This window comes from Balaenoptera acutorostrata, chromosome 19, assembly GCF_949987535.1.
Source record: "Balaenoptera acutorostrata chromosome 19, mBalAcu1.1, whole genome shotgun sequence".
In the NCBI taxonomy this organism is placed as follows: Eukaryota; Metazoa; Chordata; class Mammalia; order Artiodactyla; family Balaenopteridae; genus Balaenoptera; species Balaenoptera acutorostrata.
In genome coordinates, this window is record NC_080082.1 from 15,230,557 (window position 1) to 15,247,600 (window position 17,044).

The 17,044-nt window shown below is 41.8% G+C and overlaps 1 protein-coding gene across 1 annotated transcript in view; it reads right to left on the reverse strand.

Moving 5' to 3' along the window:
* PKD1L3 (polycystin 1 like 3, transient receptor potential channel interacting) overlaps positions 1–17,044 on the reverse strand; it is a 71,977-nt gene that overhangs the window by 23,226 nt on the left and 31,707 nt on the right. Inside the window, 11 exon segments of the mRNA XM_057534484.1 lie at positions 5,235–5,341; positions 5,343–5,453; positions 5,558–5,760; positions 6,396–6,498; positions 6,500–6,530; positions 6,532–6,578; positions 7,054–7,170; positions 7,172–7,254; positions 7,616–7,818; positions 11,466–11,609; positions 12,755–12,761. Coding sequence (XP_057390467.1) covers positions 5,235–5,341; positions 5,343–5,453; positions 5,558–5,760; positions 6,396–6,498; positions 6,500–6,530; positions 6,532–6,578; positions 7,054–7,170; positions 7,172–7,254; positions 7,616–7,818; positions 11,466–11,609; positions 12,755–12,761 — 1,156 coding nt within the window.

Sequence of the window (17,044 nt, forward strand, 5' to 3'; positions counted from 1 at the left end):
AATTTATCCATTTTTTCTTTCTTGGACTGTGCTTCTGGTAATGTATGTATATAAGAACTCTTTGCCTAGCCTAAGGTTTCGAAGATTTTCACCTATGTTTCCTTCTAAAAGATTTATAATTTTACATTTGAGTATATGATCCACTGAGTTACTTTTTTTTAAATATTTATTTACTTTGTTTATTCATTTGTTTGGCTGCACCGGGTCTTAGTTGTGGCACACGGGATATTTAATCGCAGCATGCGGGCTTCGTAGCTGCAGCATGTGAACTCTTAGCTGCAGCATGTGGGATCTAGTTCCCCGAACAGGGATCGAACCCAGGCCCCCTGCATTGGGAGTGTGGAGTCTTAACCACTGGACCACCAGGGAAGTCCCCATTGAGTTATTTTTATCCGACATTTTATTATTAAATTTTTAAAACATACATAAAAATTGGAAGATACTAAAGTTAACATTTCACCGTATTTGTTTTGCTTCTTTTTCTGAAGCACTTGAAAATAACAGACATGACATTTCACACCTAATTAAAGGTAATTCTCACTTTACATGGTAGTGTGGGATCATACAAATGACCTAGCAAGCTGAAACTGTGCAAAGTGATCTTAATCATCAGTGGGGAAAAATTATGATCGTTCTGTGACATTTAAAGATTTGTGTCAAAACATTAAAATCTCTTATTGTTGGTTATAAAGGTACAAAGAAAAATTTAGAAGTAGTAAAACGAATATGTAATTTAAAACATTAGAAACATTGAGAATTAAAGTTACTTCTTTGTAGAAAATTTATCAAGAATAATTTGAACAGTGCTGGCCTTCCTCTTGCTGTATAACTTAGGATACAGGGCGAGCATTTTGTCCGTGCCTTTGGTGAATTGTCATACTGTTCTAAGTTTGCATTGGCTTCCAGCGTCTTATCCTTTATGCTTTCAATGCTGTGAAATATCTCCAAGAGTCCCTTTAATGTTAGTTTTTTGCCAGTGTTACTTCCTCTGGGACATCATCATCCTTTTCTTCATAACCAATTTCTCCATTTATGTTGGTAAGTTTGACTTCACTAAGTTCACCTGGCTGCGTATCTACAGTTTCTTGAACACAGGCCACCTTCTCATGGTTAGCGGCTTCTTGTATAACTCCATTTACATTCTATTCAAATTTCACTTTCAGTGTTATTTTGTTAATTTGCTGCATTTTCATCTTTGTTGGCCAAGGTCCTCTTTTTTTTTTTTTTTTTTAATTTTATAGCTACTTTATTTATTTATTTATTTATTTATTTATTTTTGGCTGTGTTGGGTCTTCGGTTCGTGCGAGGGCTTTCTCTAGTTGCGGCAAGCGGGGGCCACTCTTCATCGCGGTGCGGGGACCGCTCTTCATCGCGGTGCGCGGGCCTTTCACTATCGCGGCCCCTCCCGTTGCGGGGCACAGGCTCCAGACGCGCAGGCTCAGTAGTTGTGGCTCACGGGCCCAGCTGCTCCGTGGCATGTGGGATCCTCCCAGACCAGGGCTCGAACCCGTGTCCCCTGCATTAGCAGGCAGATTCTCAACCACTGCGCCACCAGGGAAGCCCCCCAAGGTCCTCTTTTAATTATCCATTTTATGGTAAAATGTCACAGAGTTTATGACTGGGAGACAAAGAAATAACACAACTACACAATTTGCTGTCTGTACATAAACGGGATAACAGGTGACAAATCACCCAGACTTTGAGAAGTGACATGATTAGTCACTGATCATGATGTACACCTGTTAATTTATGTAGTAAATTATGGGCTAAAGGGCTAGCAGCAGCTGGTACTTTATGCAATCACTCACGGTTGATATACCATGATAACTGAGAATTTTTTTTTGCTACACAGTAGGTCCTTGTTGGTTATGCGTTTAACTTAATTTTATTTTTATTTTTGGCTGCACTGGGTCTTCATTGCTGCATGTGGGCTTTCTCTAGTTGCAGCAAGCAGGGGCTACTCTTCGTTGCGGTGTGCAGTCTTCTCATTGCAGTGGCTTCTCTTGTTGCGGAGCACGGGCTCTAGGGCACAGGCTCAGTAGTTGTGGCTTGTTGGCCCTAGAGTGCAGGCTCAGTAGTTGTGGCATGCGAGCTTAGCTGCTCGGTGGCATGTGGGATCTTCCCGGACCGGGATTGAACCCGTGTCCCCTGCACTGGCAGGCGGATTCTGAACCACTGCACCACCAGGGAAGTCCCGGTAACTGAGATTTGAACTGTGTTGCTGGGAAACTGGTGTGATTCAACTGAACCAGAGTAAATGAAATTCATGTACAAACTGAAACAGTGGAAGGCAAGGGCTTCCTGTTTTCAAGCATGTGTCTCCTAAAAATCAGGCTATTTTCATATCATTATCACACTTAAGGAAATGATCAATAATTTCCTAGTATAGTATCTGATCCATATTAAAAATGGCTCCTTGGGCTTCCCTGGTGGCGCAGTGGTTGAGAGTCTGCCTGCCAATGCAGGGGACACGGGTTCGAGCCCTGGTCTGGGAAGATCCCACATGCCGCGGAGCAACTAGGCCCCTGAGCCACAACTACTGAGCATGCGCGTCTGGAGCCTGTGCCCCGCAACAAGAGAGGCCGCGATAGTGAGAGGCCCACGCACCGCGATGAAGAGTGGCCCCTGTTTGCCACAAGTAGAGAAAGCCCTCGCACAGAAACGACGACCCAACACAGCCAAAAATAAATATAAAAATAAATTTAAAAAAAAAAGACCTAAAGAAGAAAAAAAAATGACTCATTTATTCAAAGGATCTAGAACAGCGCTCACCCATTAATTTTTCTCTCGCGATACTGACTCTTCAGAGGAACTAGGTTTGTCTTCATAGTGATACCACTTGAAGTGCGATCCACAGACCAGCTGCAGCATTGCCTAGGAACTTGTTAGCAATGCAGACTCTTGGGCCCTGTTCCAGAACTACTATCCTCCGTTTCAGTGTGTCTTTTTAAATTAACTATGCCTGGAACCAGTAGAGGCCTGTCAACAAATTCAGTATTTCTTTTCAACAGTGGAATTTTTTCAACTGTTTAATTATTACCGCTCTTCTTAACTGCATGTTAAGTCCCCTGGATCTACTGTTTGTCTCTTTTTCTTTATACTTTCAATATTTTTATATACATGTCTTATGTTTTGCATTTTAGTTTGATCTTCCTGATCCATTAATTTGAGTCTCAATAATGACATCTTTTTTTTTAATATATATATATATTTTTTCTTATTATTTTTGGCTGCATCGGGTCTTAATGTGGGATCTTTGTTGAGGCATGTGGGATCTTTGTTGAGGCATGTGGGATCTTTCTTGCGGTGCGGGCTCTTTGTTGTGGCCCTCGGGCTTCTCTCTAGTTGTGGAGTGCAGATTTTCTCTCACTAGTTGTGGCTCATGGGATCCAGAGTGCATGGGCTGTGTAGTTTGCAGCACGCAGGCTCTCTAGTTGAGGTGCGCAGGCTCAGTAGTTGTGGCACGTGGGCTTAGTTGCCCCGTGCGTGGCATGTGGGATCTTAGTTCCCCAATGAGGGATCGAACCCGTGTTCCCTGCATTGGAAGGTGGATTCTTTACCACTGGACCATCAGAGAAGTCCCCAATAATGACATCTTCAATTCAACTTCTGAATTTTTAAAATCTGTAAATCACGTTTTTCATTTCCTAAAAGCCTTTGTCTGTGTGTCTGATGTAACTGAATCTCCTTAAGAGCTCTTGCTATTTTTTGGTCTGTCTCTTTCAGCAGTTCTTTTTATTTAAGGTCTACCTACTCCTTGTACTCTGTCCCTCTTTTAGGATTAGTGGGTCTCAAATGGGGCTGCACAATGGAATCACCTGGGAAGCTTTCGACATGTTGGGCCTTGGATCCCATCTCCAGGGATTACAATTAGATTGGTCTGGAGAGAGGCCTGGGCACCAAGAGTTTTAAAAGCTCCCCAAGTGTGCTTGTAGGTTCTTAAAGCAGAAGTAATCCTGTCACCAAAATCCAGAATGTTGGAAACTCTATAGGACAAACAACTTGGTTTCTTCAATACATATATTGTAAGAAAAATAGCAGGAATGGAGAGTGACAGAAAGAGAAAAAAGGAGGGAGAACCTATAGATAAAATATTAAAAATACTTGAGACAAACTCATTGCAACACATGGACCTTATTTAGATCCTGATTTGAACAAGACAACTATAAATACTTATAAGACAACTAGGAAAATGTGAACACTGATTGGATTTTAAAAAATTGTAGTAAGGCTTCCCTGGTGGCGCAGTGGTTGAGAATCTGCCTGCCAATGCAGGGGACACGGGTTCGAGCCCTGGTCTGGGAAGATCTCACATGCTGCGGAGCAACTAGGCCTGTGAGCCACAACTACTGAGCCTGCGCATCTGGAGCCTGTGCCCCGCAACAAGAGAGGCCGCGACAGTGAGAGGCCCGCGCACCGCGATGAAGGGTGGCCCCTGCTTGCCGCAACTAGAGAAAGCCCTCGCACAGAAACGAAGACCCAACACAGCCAAAAATAAATAAATTAAATAAATTTTTAAAAAATGTAGTAAAATACACATAACAAAAAACTTACCATCTTTTTAAAATAATTAATTAATTTTTCACTGTGTTGGGTGGGTCTTTGGTTGCTGCACACAGGCTTTCTCTAGTTGCGGTGAGGGGGGGCTACTCTTCATTGCGGTGTGCGGGCTTCTCATTGCTGTGGCTTCTCTTGTTGTGGAGCACAGGCTCTAGGTGCGTGGGCTTCAGTAGCTGTGGCACTTGGGCTCAGTAGTTGTGGCTCGTGGGCTGTAAAGCACAGGCTCAGTAGTTGTGGTGCAGGGCTTAGTTGCTCCGCGACACGTGGGATCTTCTCGGACCAGGGCTCGAACTCGTGTCCCCTACATTGGCAGGTGGATCCTTAACCACTGTGCCACCAAGGAAGCCCAGGAAAGGGAAGATTTTTAAAAAGTAAGTTTTCTGTTTTTTTTTTTTTTTAAGGTAGTTTATTGTTGATTTTTTACTTGTCCCTCTTAACTCCCCAATCCTTTTTTGCTAAACTTCAACTAGTCCATCAGTTCTTGTTAGTTTTTTCTGTGACTACTGCACACATACCCGTAACAAATTTCACTCTACTAATTTCTGGTTTGTTTTTTTGTTTTTGTCAAGTTGTAAGAATCATTAGACACCTTGGATTGACACCCACAGACCTCAGTTTCCCAAGCTTCCTGCAACTGCAATGTTTCCTCCCATGCCGGTGTCACTGTTTCTCACATACCTTTACTGGTGATGAAGATGTTCTGAAGCAATGATAATATCGAAATAACCCAGCTAGTGGCTTGGTCTTTGTTCAGTTCCAGGCTATAAAGTGCTGTAAAAAAAGGCTGAGGCCAGGCTAGTGACCCCCAGCAGGAGCCAGCAGAAGTAAGTCAACCATCTGAGCCGGGCATTAGAGATGGGCTGCTTCCCTTCTGGGCTCAGGACGGGGAAGGGCTCTGGTTGCGTCCCTGAGGAACAGAAGTTGAAGGAATGACCTCATAGCCAACAGCTGAGAGACAGGTTTAGGAAGATTACAGGTGATAAAGAAAGCCTGGGGCGATGCATTACCTGGATGGCCCTTGCTCTGTGGTAAGAATGCGCGTTTCCAACCGTTCCTGGAGTTTTTGCAGTTGGCTGACTGCATCTAGGAAGTCACAAGGCTGATGGGCCTGGGCGGGACCCAGTGTGCCTAAGTGAGATTGGAGCCTCTGCAGAACTCTGATTAGGTAACTGTGGAAATGACGGTGGTTTTCAGGAACCACTGAAAGTACATTCCAGGTTGACACTTGAACAAGCGGAAGATTTCAATAAATAGTAATTCCTGGTAGAAATTAGCAACTCACAAACTGATGATGAGGTTAAATTTTCCCAGTCACTGGAGACTGGACCCAACACCTGCAGAATTATTGTCTTCTCTGAGCATGCTGGTGAATTCACAACAATTTGTAAAATTCTATACTTTGATACAGAATCAAAAAAATTGTAAAGCTAATTGCACTTTTGCATCAGAACTGCAGTACATGTAAACTATAAGTGCTCAGAAGGCCCAAACTATATTCAAGAATCCATAAATCCCATAATCTCATCATTCCATAGAAGAAAAAGAAGGACAAGTTTCAATAGCCCCCGACAAAGTAGATGAAATATGGGGGTCTGAGACAGAGGACATTTTTTGTGGGTTTTCCTTAATCCTTTACTTTGTAAGACGAGATATATTGTCTCAGAAGCCATCAGAGGGATCAAAGCTATCAGCTCCATACTGGAAGTTTAAGGAAATTAAAACAAGCAGAAGGTCGTACCATGCCTGTTGGTTATGCTGAGAGGTAAGAATGAATACGAAAGAAAGAGAGTGGGAGGCAGATAAAAGATTAGAAACGGAAGCTTACTGAACTTTACCATTTGCCCAGTAGGGTCCTGCCCGCTGGTGATGGCCTTGACCCTCTAAGTAAGAACAGAGGAGTCTGGATAAAAGCTTCACCAGCTGGTTAATGTTGTAAGAAAGAACTCCATGAAGACTGTTCACACTCAGAGTAGGTATGTATTTCTCCTGAGCAGGAATCCCACAGTTTCCTTTAATTCCTGAATGTAAGAACCAAGATGAGAAAAGTTAGTTTTACATTAAACCCAGGAGTGGTAGCAATTACAGATGGTAGGAAGGCTGTTTCTCTCCTTGGAGGGCATATGCTTAGTGTAAAGAACCTCAGTTTTTCACTTTCTCTCTCCTTTTTCAGAAAGAAGTCACCTCACAGTAGCTTCAGAACTAGTTTTATGAGAGAATCTAGGATGAAAGGAGAAGAGACCATTTGATCAAACGTCGAAAACGAAAACACCTCCAGGGTAGTACATTCTGCACTCATATCAGTGCTCACACCACTCCACAATGAAGAGAAAAAAACCAGAGGCACAGTGACGACTCGGGGGACAGGAATTAGAGAAAAACTATTACGTTTAACAGGACCTCAGGAGCCTTGCAGGAGATCCTTTCCACTGACCTTTTCCACTACATGGGGGAGGGAGCATGGTGTTTACCTGTAAAATTTGATACCAAGCTTACTTCAACTATCTCTGTGAGAGAGAGAGGCTCAAAAGAAGCATCTGAGAGGCAGGAGGCCTGGATGGGAGGAAGGAGAGGTAGAGGTTCCTGTGGTTGAATCAACGGGAAAAGCCGCCCAAATCCCAAGACTGACGGGGAAAAGGATGACAGCAGTTTGGATGCTGACGAGCAGTTCAGACCAGGTCACAGCACACGGGCCCGCTGAAAGACAAGCATGACATCAACCCTCATCCTCAACAATTAAAATCGTCTCCAAGGCATTCCTCTCCCAGGTTTAAGTATTTATTTAGCAATTTAACTATGATTATCTAAGGATAGCAAGTTACCATGGCAGTAAAGATCCTGATCATTTGTTAATGAATGAGATCTGTGGGAAAATGTGTACTCTAATGTTAGAATAAATGATTACTCTCCTTTAAGAGTAGAATTAAATGAGTATTCTAAAGTGAGGGCAGCAGAGGAAAAATGAAGGCACATACTGATTCTGTTTCTAACTTTGGAAGGAAGGCGAGTGGAGTAGTCAAAGGACTACGTGCCGCAGACGGCACACGTCAGGGCTCACCCACAGCTTGCTCACGCCTCTTGGTGGTGGCGCCGTTCATCTTCTAGAACATGACATAGGTGACCATGTTGCAGAGAAGGAGGGTCATGCAGCAGGTGAGCCGCTGGACTCTTGTAAACTGGTTCCAGGGATGTCAAGCTGTGACTGAGAGCCACAGACAATCCTGGGTGAAATTTTCTACAACCATGGAGGAGAACAGGTGTCTAACAAGATAAATGAGAACAGGAAAGGCATGAGATTTCACTCTGAAAGTGCCCTAGTCTAGAATGTGGTTTGCCTGGCAGCAAGCTGCACAGCAACAACTCGGTCACTGTTCAACACCTCCGTGAAGAAGCTTTCAGATGACTTGATGATATGATGTTTTCGTTATTTTGGGGTAAAAGGTTTTTGAAGATAAGGGTAATTTTATTGCATGAGATTTTAAAACCAAAACTTGTTTTAGCTTTATCAGAGTTTCGATAAATCTTTTACTCTTAGAAAGTTTGCGTTAAGCTTCCACTCAAGATAGTTTGGTAAATTCATACTTGGAGCACCTTCTCTACTCCAAAAGGAACTATAAATATGACATAAAAAGAAAGAACCCAAAACAATGGCTGGGCTTAAAAACAAAATAAAAGTCTCTGAGGAAGAGGAATGGAATGAGAAACAAGATGGTAGGTGGGGAAGAAGCCACAGGATTCTGTGCTCCAGGTCTGGAAGAAGGCATACACAGGTCAAAGTTCGATTCCCATAGAGTAGCTGGAACTGAAAGTGATTCATGGAGTGTGGAAAGGGAGAGTAAAGCCAACTTCACTGCCTGAAGCCAGGGTTGAGGCTGGAGCTCATGGAAGAATTCTGCAGAACAAAAAACTGCCACAGGGCTACACATTTATAGGTAGGGAGGTGGGTGAGAATGGACAGCCCCAGGACCAGGAATTGAGCCAAGAGATCCACTGGCTCATGACAAGACGTGCAACAGATCTGGTTTCATTAATTTCACGGAGGAATAGGAGCTCCAAAATGGTATAATATAGTAAGACTTAGTTCTAGATTAGTGATGTGAAGGGTTGGATGAAAACATCAAAAAAGTACTAGTCAGGGATGTGTGGAGAGAAAGAGAGAGAGAGGTTGAGATTTAAAAATGAAACCAACCTACAACCCCAAATTCCTAAACACATGAAGAAATCTAATGCTACGAAAGGCAGCCAACACAATCAATAATTCAGTCCAGAAGAAATTAATTCCGTGGGACAGCCTGACAAAGACTTCAAGTATTTCAGGTTGCTCAAAGATACAAGTAGAGGAATAATGTTCACTTTAAAATAATAAAAAATTATGAACAACAGAAATAAATTAGAACTCTTGAAACTGAAAAATATGGTCCTCAAAACAAAAAAATTAGGAGAAAAGGACCTGGTTAAAGAGAAAATTAGTGAACTGAAATGTAGTATGAAAGAATTCACCCAGAACACATCACAGAGAGACAAAAAAGATATGCACGCAAGAGCGGCTTAAAAACGTGGAGGATAGTTTGAGAGGCTCCAGCGTAGAGTAAGGCAATGTCAGAGGAGCAATATTTTCAGAAGTGACCTCTGAGAATTTCTGCGCATTGAAGACATGATTCTGTATATCAACAGTACATTTTATGTTATGTGTATTTTACCACAACAAAAAAAATTTTAAGTACAGTCTGAGTACTAAACAGTATAAACAGTGAATCTACAGTGAAAAGAATTATGGTAAAATTTGGAACATCAAGGATAAAGAGAAAATATTAAAAAGAGAAAAGACAACATACTTTAGAAGAATAACAGCTAGACTGACATAACAGAGGCAGTGTTGGAAGGCAATTCTCCATGAATGCTTTCCATTTAGGCATTAATAAAAACTTTGCTCCTGGACTATCTTTTCAAGTATCTTTGTATAAGCAGACAGCCCTGAAAACAGAGAGTCAGGAACTCTCTTTGGAGCCAACTTATTTACATTTCCAGATTGTAAAGACAGAGACATCCTACTCCCCAGAGACATTCTAGGGTAATAAAGATAGAAATGCCCTCTTCTCACCCCTTGAGAGATTTCCCTACATTCCAGGCTAATAAAGATAATGTCTCATTCTACAGGGAAGGATAGGCAGGTTTTCTGGCAGCTCGTATGTCAGATCAGAGTCTCCTAATCTTGAGGTTCCTCTTTTGTGATGCACCTCCACTGCATGTGCAGTTAACACCCGGCTCTCATTACCTCACCCTGTCGAATCTGGGAACTGACACAAAATATTGCTCTGGTTGCTACTACTGCTATAAGTAGTAAATTGTCTAAATCCATTTGGGTCAGTGGAAATGGTGGAGTAAAAACCTCTGAAAATTCCTCCACAAAAGCAATGATAAAACTTCTCTTAAAAAGCCAGAATCAAAATTTTCAGAACTCAGGTAAATAACCAAAGGTTTGTATTTACCTGGGAGTGTTTACTCAAGAAAAATGGCTAAATATTAGTAAGAACAGTGAATTTTGTGGCATTTTAAATTGCCCTATTTTCCCAGCTCCCTTTCTCTAGCTCCATGGTAACCTTGAAAACCAACAGCCTTCGATCACAGTGAAAACCAGCAGCCTGGCAGTCACTAGAGGGAGGAGAACGGGGTTGGAGCCCCTTAAAAGCCTCCTTTCCCAGAGAGCTGTCATTATGTGATTTGTCTGCTAGTTCCCTGGAAAACTCCACTTGCAAGGCTGTCCTTATTTGATGTGACTGGAGGCTCATCCAGTGAAAAATGCTTTTTCCCTGAGGGCACTGTCAAAAATATTCAGAGGCGATTGTTTAACTTCACAGCTGCCTGATATGGTAGGCAAACAATAGGCTAACCAAAAAGCTTAAATGGAAAAGCTGGAAAATGAGAAGTCCACAGGAGTTCTGAAAAGCTCTGACACAGTGCTGGGAATCTAGAAGGCCACATGCATGCCCAGGGCTGTATGCATGCTCGGGAAATACCTGAGAAGGTCCTACGTTTTCACCCCTGGATGACCCTGAAGCGCTCAGCAAGCAGGAAGTGAAGGCTGAGGCAGAGCTGTCAGTTGCCTTGCTGAGCGCTGAAGGCATGGGACAACATGCATGCAAAACCCCTCGGCAAAGACTGGGAGACTTACTGGTTCAGACATTTAAAGAAGTCTCTGTCTAGTTATTAGCTGACCTCTAAGCTAACTGAGCAGAAACTTCAGTTGTCACACATGACAAAGAATACAGATGTTACAGAATTAGTTAGAAACAGACACTAGACAACAACAAACACTAAGAACAACAAATACTGGGGGAGAGGAAGGAAATCTGATCTTCAGAGTTGCCACATTCTATTATTTAAAATGTCCAGTTTTCAGCAGAAGATCAAAAGACGTGAAAAGAAACAAGAAAGTATCTCTCTCTCTCACACACACACCCCCACCCCCCCCACCCAAGTCAACAGATTATTGTTGAGGAAGCCAAGACACTGGGTTTACTAGATAAAGATTTCAAATCAGCTATTTTAAATATCTTCAAAGAACTATAAAGGAAATCATATCAAAGAACTAAAGGAAAGTAAATGAGAATACTGTCTTGCTCAACAGAGAGTATCAATGAAGATACAGAAATTATTTTTAAAAAGAACCAAATAGAAAGTCTGCAGCTGGAAAAAAAAAAAAAAGACTGCAGCTGAAAAATACAATAAGTGAAATGAAAAATTCACTAGAGGCTCAGCAACAGATGTGAGCAGGCAGGAGAAAGAATCAGCAAACTTGAAGATAGGTCAATTGAAATTATCTTGTCTGAGGAACAGAAAGAAAAGGGAGTGAAGAAAATGAACAGAGCCTCAAAGACATGTAGCACACCATCATTTCTCAACAGTACCTAAAGGAAAAGAGCTCCTTCTTTGAGACCGGTATGAAGGTCGAGTCACACTCACAGTCACCAAGGTCCATGGCCAGCCAACAATTGCACAGGAAATGCCATTTCCTTTTACCTGCCATGTCAGTGACAATTTACATGCCTATAGTAAAATAAAGACAATCATGTTAGGGAGGTGGGCATGAATCAGTTGCTGTAATAAGAAATAATCTTAGGGAAACAACCTAAATGTCCACTGATGGCTGAATGGACAAAGAAAATGTGGTATATGTACAATGGAATATCATTCAGACATAAAAAAGAATGACATTTCGCCATTTGTGACAACGTGAATAGAGGGCATTATGCTAAGTGAAATAAGTCAGATAGAGAAAGACAAATAAATACTGTATGATCTCACTTATATGTAGAATGTAAAAACAAAGCAAAACACAAACAAAAAACCAAAACCAGGGACATCCTTGGTGGTCCAGTGGGTAAGATGCAGGGGGCCCAGATTCAATCCCTGGTTGGGGAACTAGATCCCACGTGCTGCAACTAAGAAGTCTGCATACGGCAACTAAGAACCGGTGCAGCCAAAAATAAACAAACAAACAAACAAAACACCAGAGTTCATCAAATAGGCTTAAAGAAAAAAAAAACAAAACCAGAACCGAGCTCATAGATACAGACAACAGATTAGTGGTTGCCAGAGGTGGGGGGTGGAGGGCTGGGTGAACCAGGGGAAGGGAGTCAAAAGGTACAAACTTCCAGTTATAAAACTATCAAGTCATGGGGATGTAATGTACAGCATGGTGATTATAGTTAATAATATTGTGTTGCATATTTAAAGTTGTTACAAGAGTAGATCTTAAGAGCTTGCAGCACAAGAAAAACAAAATTCTGTTAACTATATATGGTGATGGTTGTTAAATAGACTTATAGTGGTGATCATTTCACAATATATACAAACATCGAATCATTATGTTGTAGACCTGAAACTAATTAGAGTTGTATGTCAATTATACTGCAATAAAAATTAATTTAAAAAAGAAGTAATTTTTCAGTGACAGTGAGTGTCCAAGTAAATGGATTCTGTTTCATCATGGAGCAAGAACTAAAGAAAGAAACCAGAGCTGATCCCATTTCTTCCTTCCCAACCTCTAAGGGAGTTCAAGTACCAAACACCAGAATGCAGACTTCCACAACCTAGGAATAGTTCAGTGTGTGTTTGTATTCCTTAAGTTTTCTTGTTCCACATGTGACAGTGCCCTGCCACCTCTGTAAGCATCCTATCTGCCTCTATCTTTAATTACCAGGGTCTGAGGGGGTGTCTTTGGGGGGTGAGGTGGGGAGTGGTCTTTAATGTTTATATTAATGACTTGTCCTATTTGGGTCTGTGGCTTCATCTTGGCTTCAGAGCCACAGGCCCTGAAATTGCATCCTCTTTCCAACCACAGTGTTCTACCATGTGTCTACCTTCTCCCCTAATTTCGACCATCAACAAACTTGTCCTCGGGGACCCCTAATTGTTCAGCCTGTTTGACTTCATCTGTACCTAGTCAGCTAATCTCCTCCTTTACTGTAAGGATGCTACTTCCCCAAGAGTCTATATGAAACCATTCAAATCTCTCTGGTCAAAAGTCTTGCTAATTTTAGTTGGAAATTATTTTCTGTGCAAGGAGTACAGATTGCTTTAAAGCTAAAATATTTCTGGGACTCTCTAACTGAGGCAGTTTATAAAATCACAGGTGACTAAGTTGCATTTGATTTAAACTTAGCTACTCCTAGATGGCGGAGTAGAAGGACGTGCGCTCACTCCCTCTTGCGAGAGCACTGGAATCACAACTAACTGCTGAACGATCATCGACAGGAAGACACTGGAACTCACCAAAAAAGAGACCCCACATCCAAAGACAAAGGAGAAGCCGCAATGAGACGGTAGGGGGGGCGCAATCACAATAAAATCAAGTCCCATAACTGCTGGGTGGGTGACTCACAGACTGGAGAACACTTATACCACAGAAGTCCACCCACTGGAGTGAAGGTTCTGAGCCCCACGTCAGGCTTCCCAACCTGGGGGTCCGGCAACGGGAGAAGGAATTCCTAGAGAATCAGACTTTGAAGGCTAGTGGGATTTGATTGCAGGACTTCGACAGGACTGGGGGAAACAGAGACTCCACTCTTGGAGGGCACACACAAAGTAGTGTGCGCATCGGGACCCAGGGGAAGGAGCAGGGACCCCACAGGAGACTGAACCAGACCTGCCTGCTAGTGTTGGAGGGTCTCCTGCAGAGTCAAGGGGTGGCTGTGGCTCACCGTGAGGACAAGGACACTGGCAGCAGAAGTTCTGGGAAGTACTCCTTGGTGAGAGCCCTCCCAGAGTCCGCCATTAGCCCCACCAAAGAGCCCGGGTAGACTCCAGTGCAGGGTTGCCTCAGGCCAAACAACCAACAGGGAGGGAACCCAGCCCCACCCATCAACAGTCAAGCCGATTAAAGTTTTAATGAGCTCTGCCCACCAGAGCAACAGCCAGCTCTACCCACCACCAGTCCCTCCCATCAGGGAACTTGCACAAGCCTCTTAGATAGCCTCATCCACCAGAGGGCAGACAGCAGAAGCAAGAACTACAATCCTGCAGCCTGTGGAACGAAAACCACATTCACAGAAAGATAAATTTAGCTACTGTTAAAGTTTTCATTTAAGAGCAAAGTATAAAAAAGGAGAAAATACTCATTTTCTGATTGGTGAGAAACTAGTCACGGTTTTTTTGTGCTTTTATTCTCTTATTCTTTCATACAGAAGGGAAACAGAGACTCTAATGTGTGTTAGAAAAATCTAGTTAATGCATTCAGTATGACCAGTAGAAAGATATAGAAAGCATTGTCATTTCCTAAGAAAAAATGCTGGCCGTCTGTTTTTTATTGGGGGTGGGTAGTTCTTTTGCTTTTCTGTGTTTTCCAAGTTTTTTGCATTCAAACATCTATTACTTTTGCAATTAAAGAAAGAAAAGCAAATGTTGACTAAAGAAAGTCTTCAAAAGAGCCTTAATAACAAGCTGATATGAAGCTCTAGAGGTGAACAGGTAACTCTGAGAATTTAATTGTAACAGGTATTTACTGTTACAATATTGACTGTAATTTTCAATTGTAACAAATATTTATTGAGTCCTGCTATAATTTTGGCACTGTATGAGCTTTTGAGAATACAAATATGAATAAGACGGCATCTCTATCCCTGAGGAGCATAAAGTCATTATGAGTTAAAAAAATATTACAATGAAAGACCACATATAAAATTAGAATTGATATAAACCAATGATAAGAGTTAGTAAGAAAAGTGGAAAATATTATACAGGTGTGAATTCCTTTAAGTGTTTCCTCTAAGAGAAATAGCTTTTTTTTTTTTTAAAAAAAAACCAAAGGTTTATTTCTTCCTCATGTTACATGCATATCATGGGTTAATTGGTGGTGGGAGGGGTTTCTGATGGTGTGGTTCTGCTCACTGCGGCTACTTAGGGACTCAGAACACAAAGCAACCACGTGTCACCTGTTCACAACTCTCGTGACAGAATTATATGGCGCCACCCACGAGAAATAGCTACTTAAATTAGAAAACGTACTTCCAGGGCTTCCCTGGTGGCGCAGTGGTTGAGAATCCGCCTGCCAATGCAGGGAACACGGGTTCGAGCCCTGGTCTGGGAGGATCCCACATGCCGCGGAGCAACTAAGCCCGTGCGCCACAACTACTGAGCCTGCGCGTCTGGAGCCTGTGCTCCGCAACAAGAGAGGCTGCAATGGTGAGAGGCCCGCGCACCGCCATGAAGAGTGGCCTCCACTTGCCGCAACTAGAGAAAGCCCTCGCCCAGAAGCGAAGACCCAACACAGCCAAAAATAAATAAAATAAATTAATTTAAAAAAAATGTACTTCCAATAATTATAAAATAATACAAATTTACTGTTAAAAAATTTTGGAAATACCTAAAAGGACCCTGAAGAAAAACCTAAAAATTCATAATCCTACTACCCAGCAATAACTATTGGTAACAATTTAGTGTATATAGCTCTAGACTTTTTCTTATACACATACTTTAAAAAAAAATCAACTTTGTTGTGGTATAATTTACAAATGATAAAGGGCACCCATTTAAAATGTACAAAATTCAATGTATTTTTGACAAATGTATACACTTGTGTAGTAAGCACCACCATCATCACCCTGAAAAGTTCCCTTGTGCCTTTTCCAGTCAGCCCCCCTCAGGCTCACCCTTGGCTTCAGGTGACCACCGATCTGCTTTCTGTCTCTATAGATTAATTTGCTTTTTTCAGAATTTCATATATGTGGAATCGTGCAGTATGTCTCCTTCTCTGTCTGGCTTCTTTTGCTCAGCATAATGTTTTCTGAGATTCACCCACGTTGCTGTGTGTCTCAGCAGATTGCTCTTTATTGTCGTGAGTAGTATTCCATTGAGTGAACATACTAACATTTGTTTATTCATTCACCTGATGGACATTTGTGTTGTTTCCAGTTTGGGGCCATTATTCATAAAGCTGCTATGAACATATGTGTCGGAATGGACATATGTTTTCATTTACCTTGGGTAAATAACTAGGAGTGGAATTTCTGGGTCATATGGTCAATGTATGTTTAACCTTACAAGAAACTGCCAAACTGTCCTCCACCACAGCTATACCATTTTACATCCCACCAGTGGTGTGTGAGAGCTCTAACTGCTCCCCACCCCCACCAAATCCTGGTTTTGTTAGACTTTTTAATTTCAGTCATTCTGGTGGGTGTTTAGTGCTATCCTTGTGGTTTTAATTTGCATTTCCTGATGACTAATGATGCTGAGTATCTTTCAAGTGCTTATTATACATTATTTACCTTTATAAATAACAGTGTAATGATAGTGCAACAAACTGCTTTGTAGATACCTGAACAGAATGGAAGCAGCAAGCAAATTATCAGGCTATCCTGGCCTAGAGGTTGGTGTTTCTAGCCTAGCAGGGAAGGACTTCTCTTGCTATCAATTTTAGACAAGCAGCATACTCTTTTCAGGTGGCCAATATTCAGCAACTGGCTTGTTTGAATACCGGCCTGAGATCTTTGACTTCATTCCCTTCTTTTTTCCTAATCCCAACAAGCCAATAAGCCTCAACCTTAATTAATTTTCATCATCTATTCAACAATTTCTCCACCCACCTCTCCTAATTCTTAGGGTGCTGCTGAAGGAAGATGCAGAACCATCTGGGTCTAGCACAGGGCAGGCGCACTCACTCATCACCGACCGCTTCTCTCTCTGACTCTAGGCATATCCCACATCGTAATTCCGTTCCTTCCCCGCTCCTTAAGCTCTTCATTTTGACCCAAAGTATATTCAGTATATAGTCATTTACTAAATTTACTCTTTGAAGATAGTTTTCATATTTAGAGATACTTTCAATTTATGGTACTTTCGGGCAATATTTCATTGTTATTATTTGCTGTTCACCATCATGACAACATTTAATGGGAAAAAAATCTATCATTCTACCACCCGTAAAAAATCATATTGTTAATTTTCTATATTTCCTTCCAGGGTTTCTTCTTTGTAGACAGCTCTG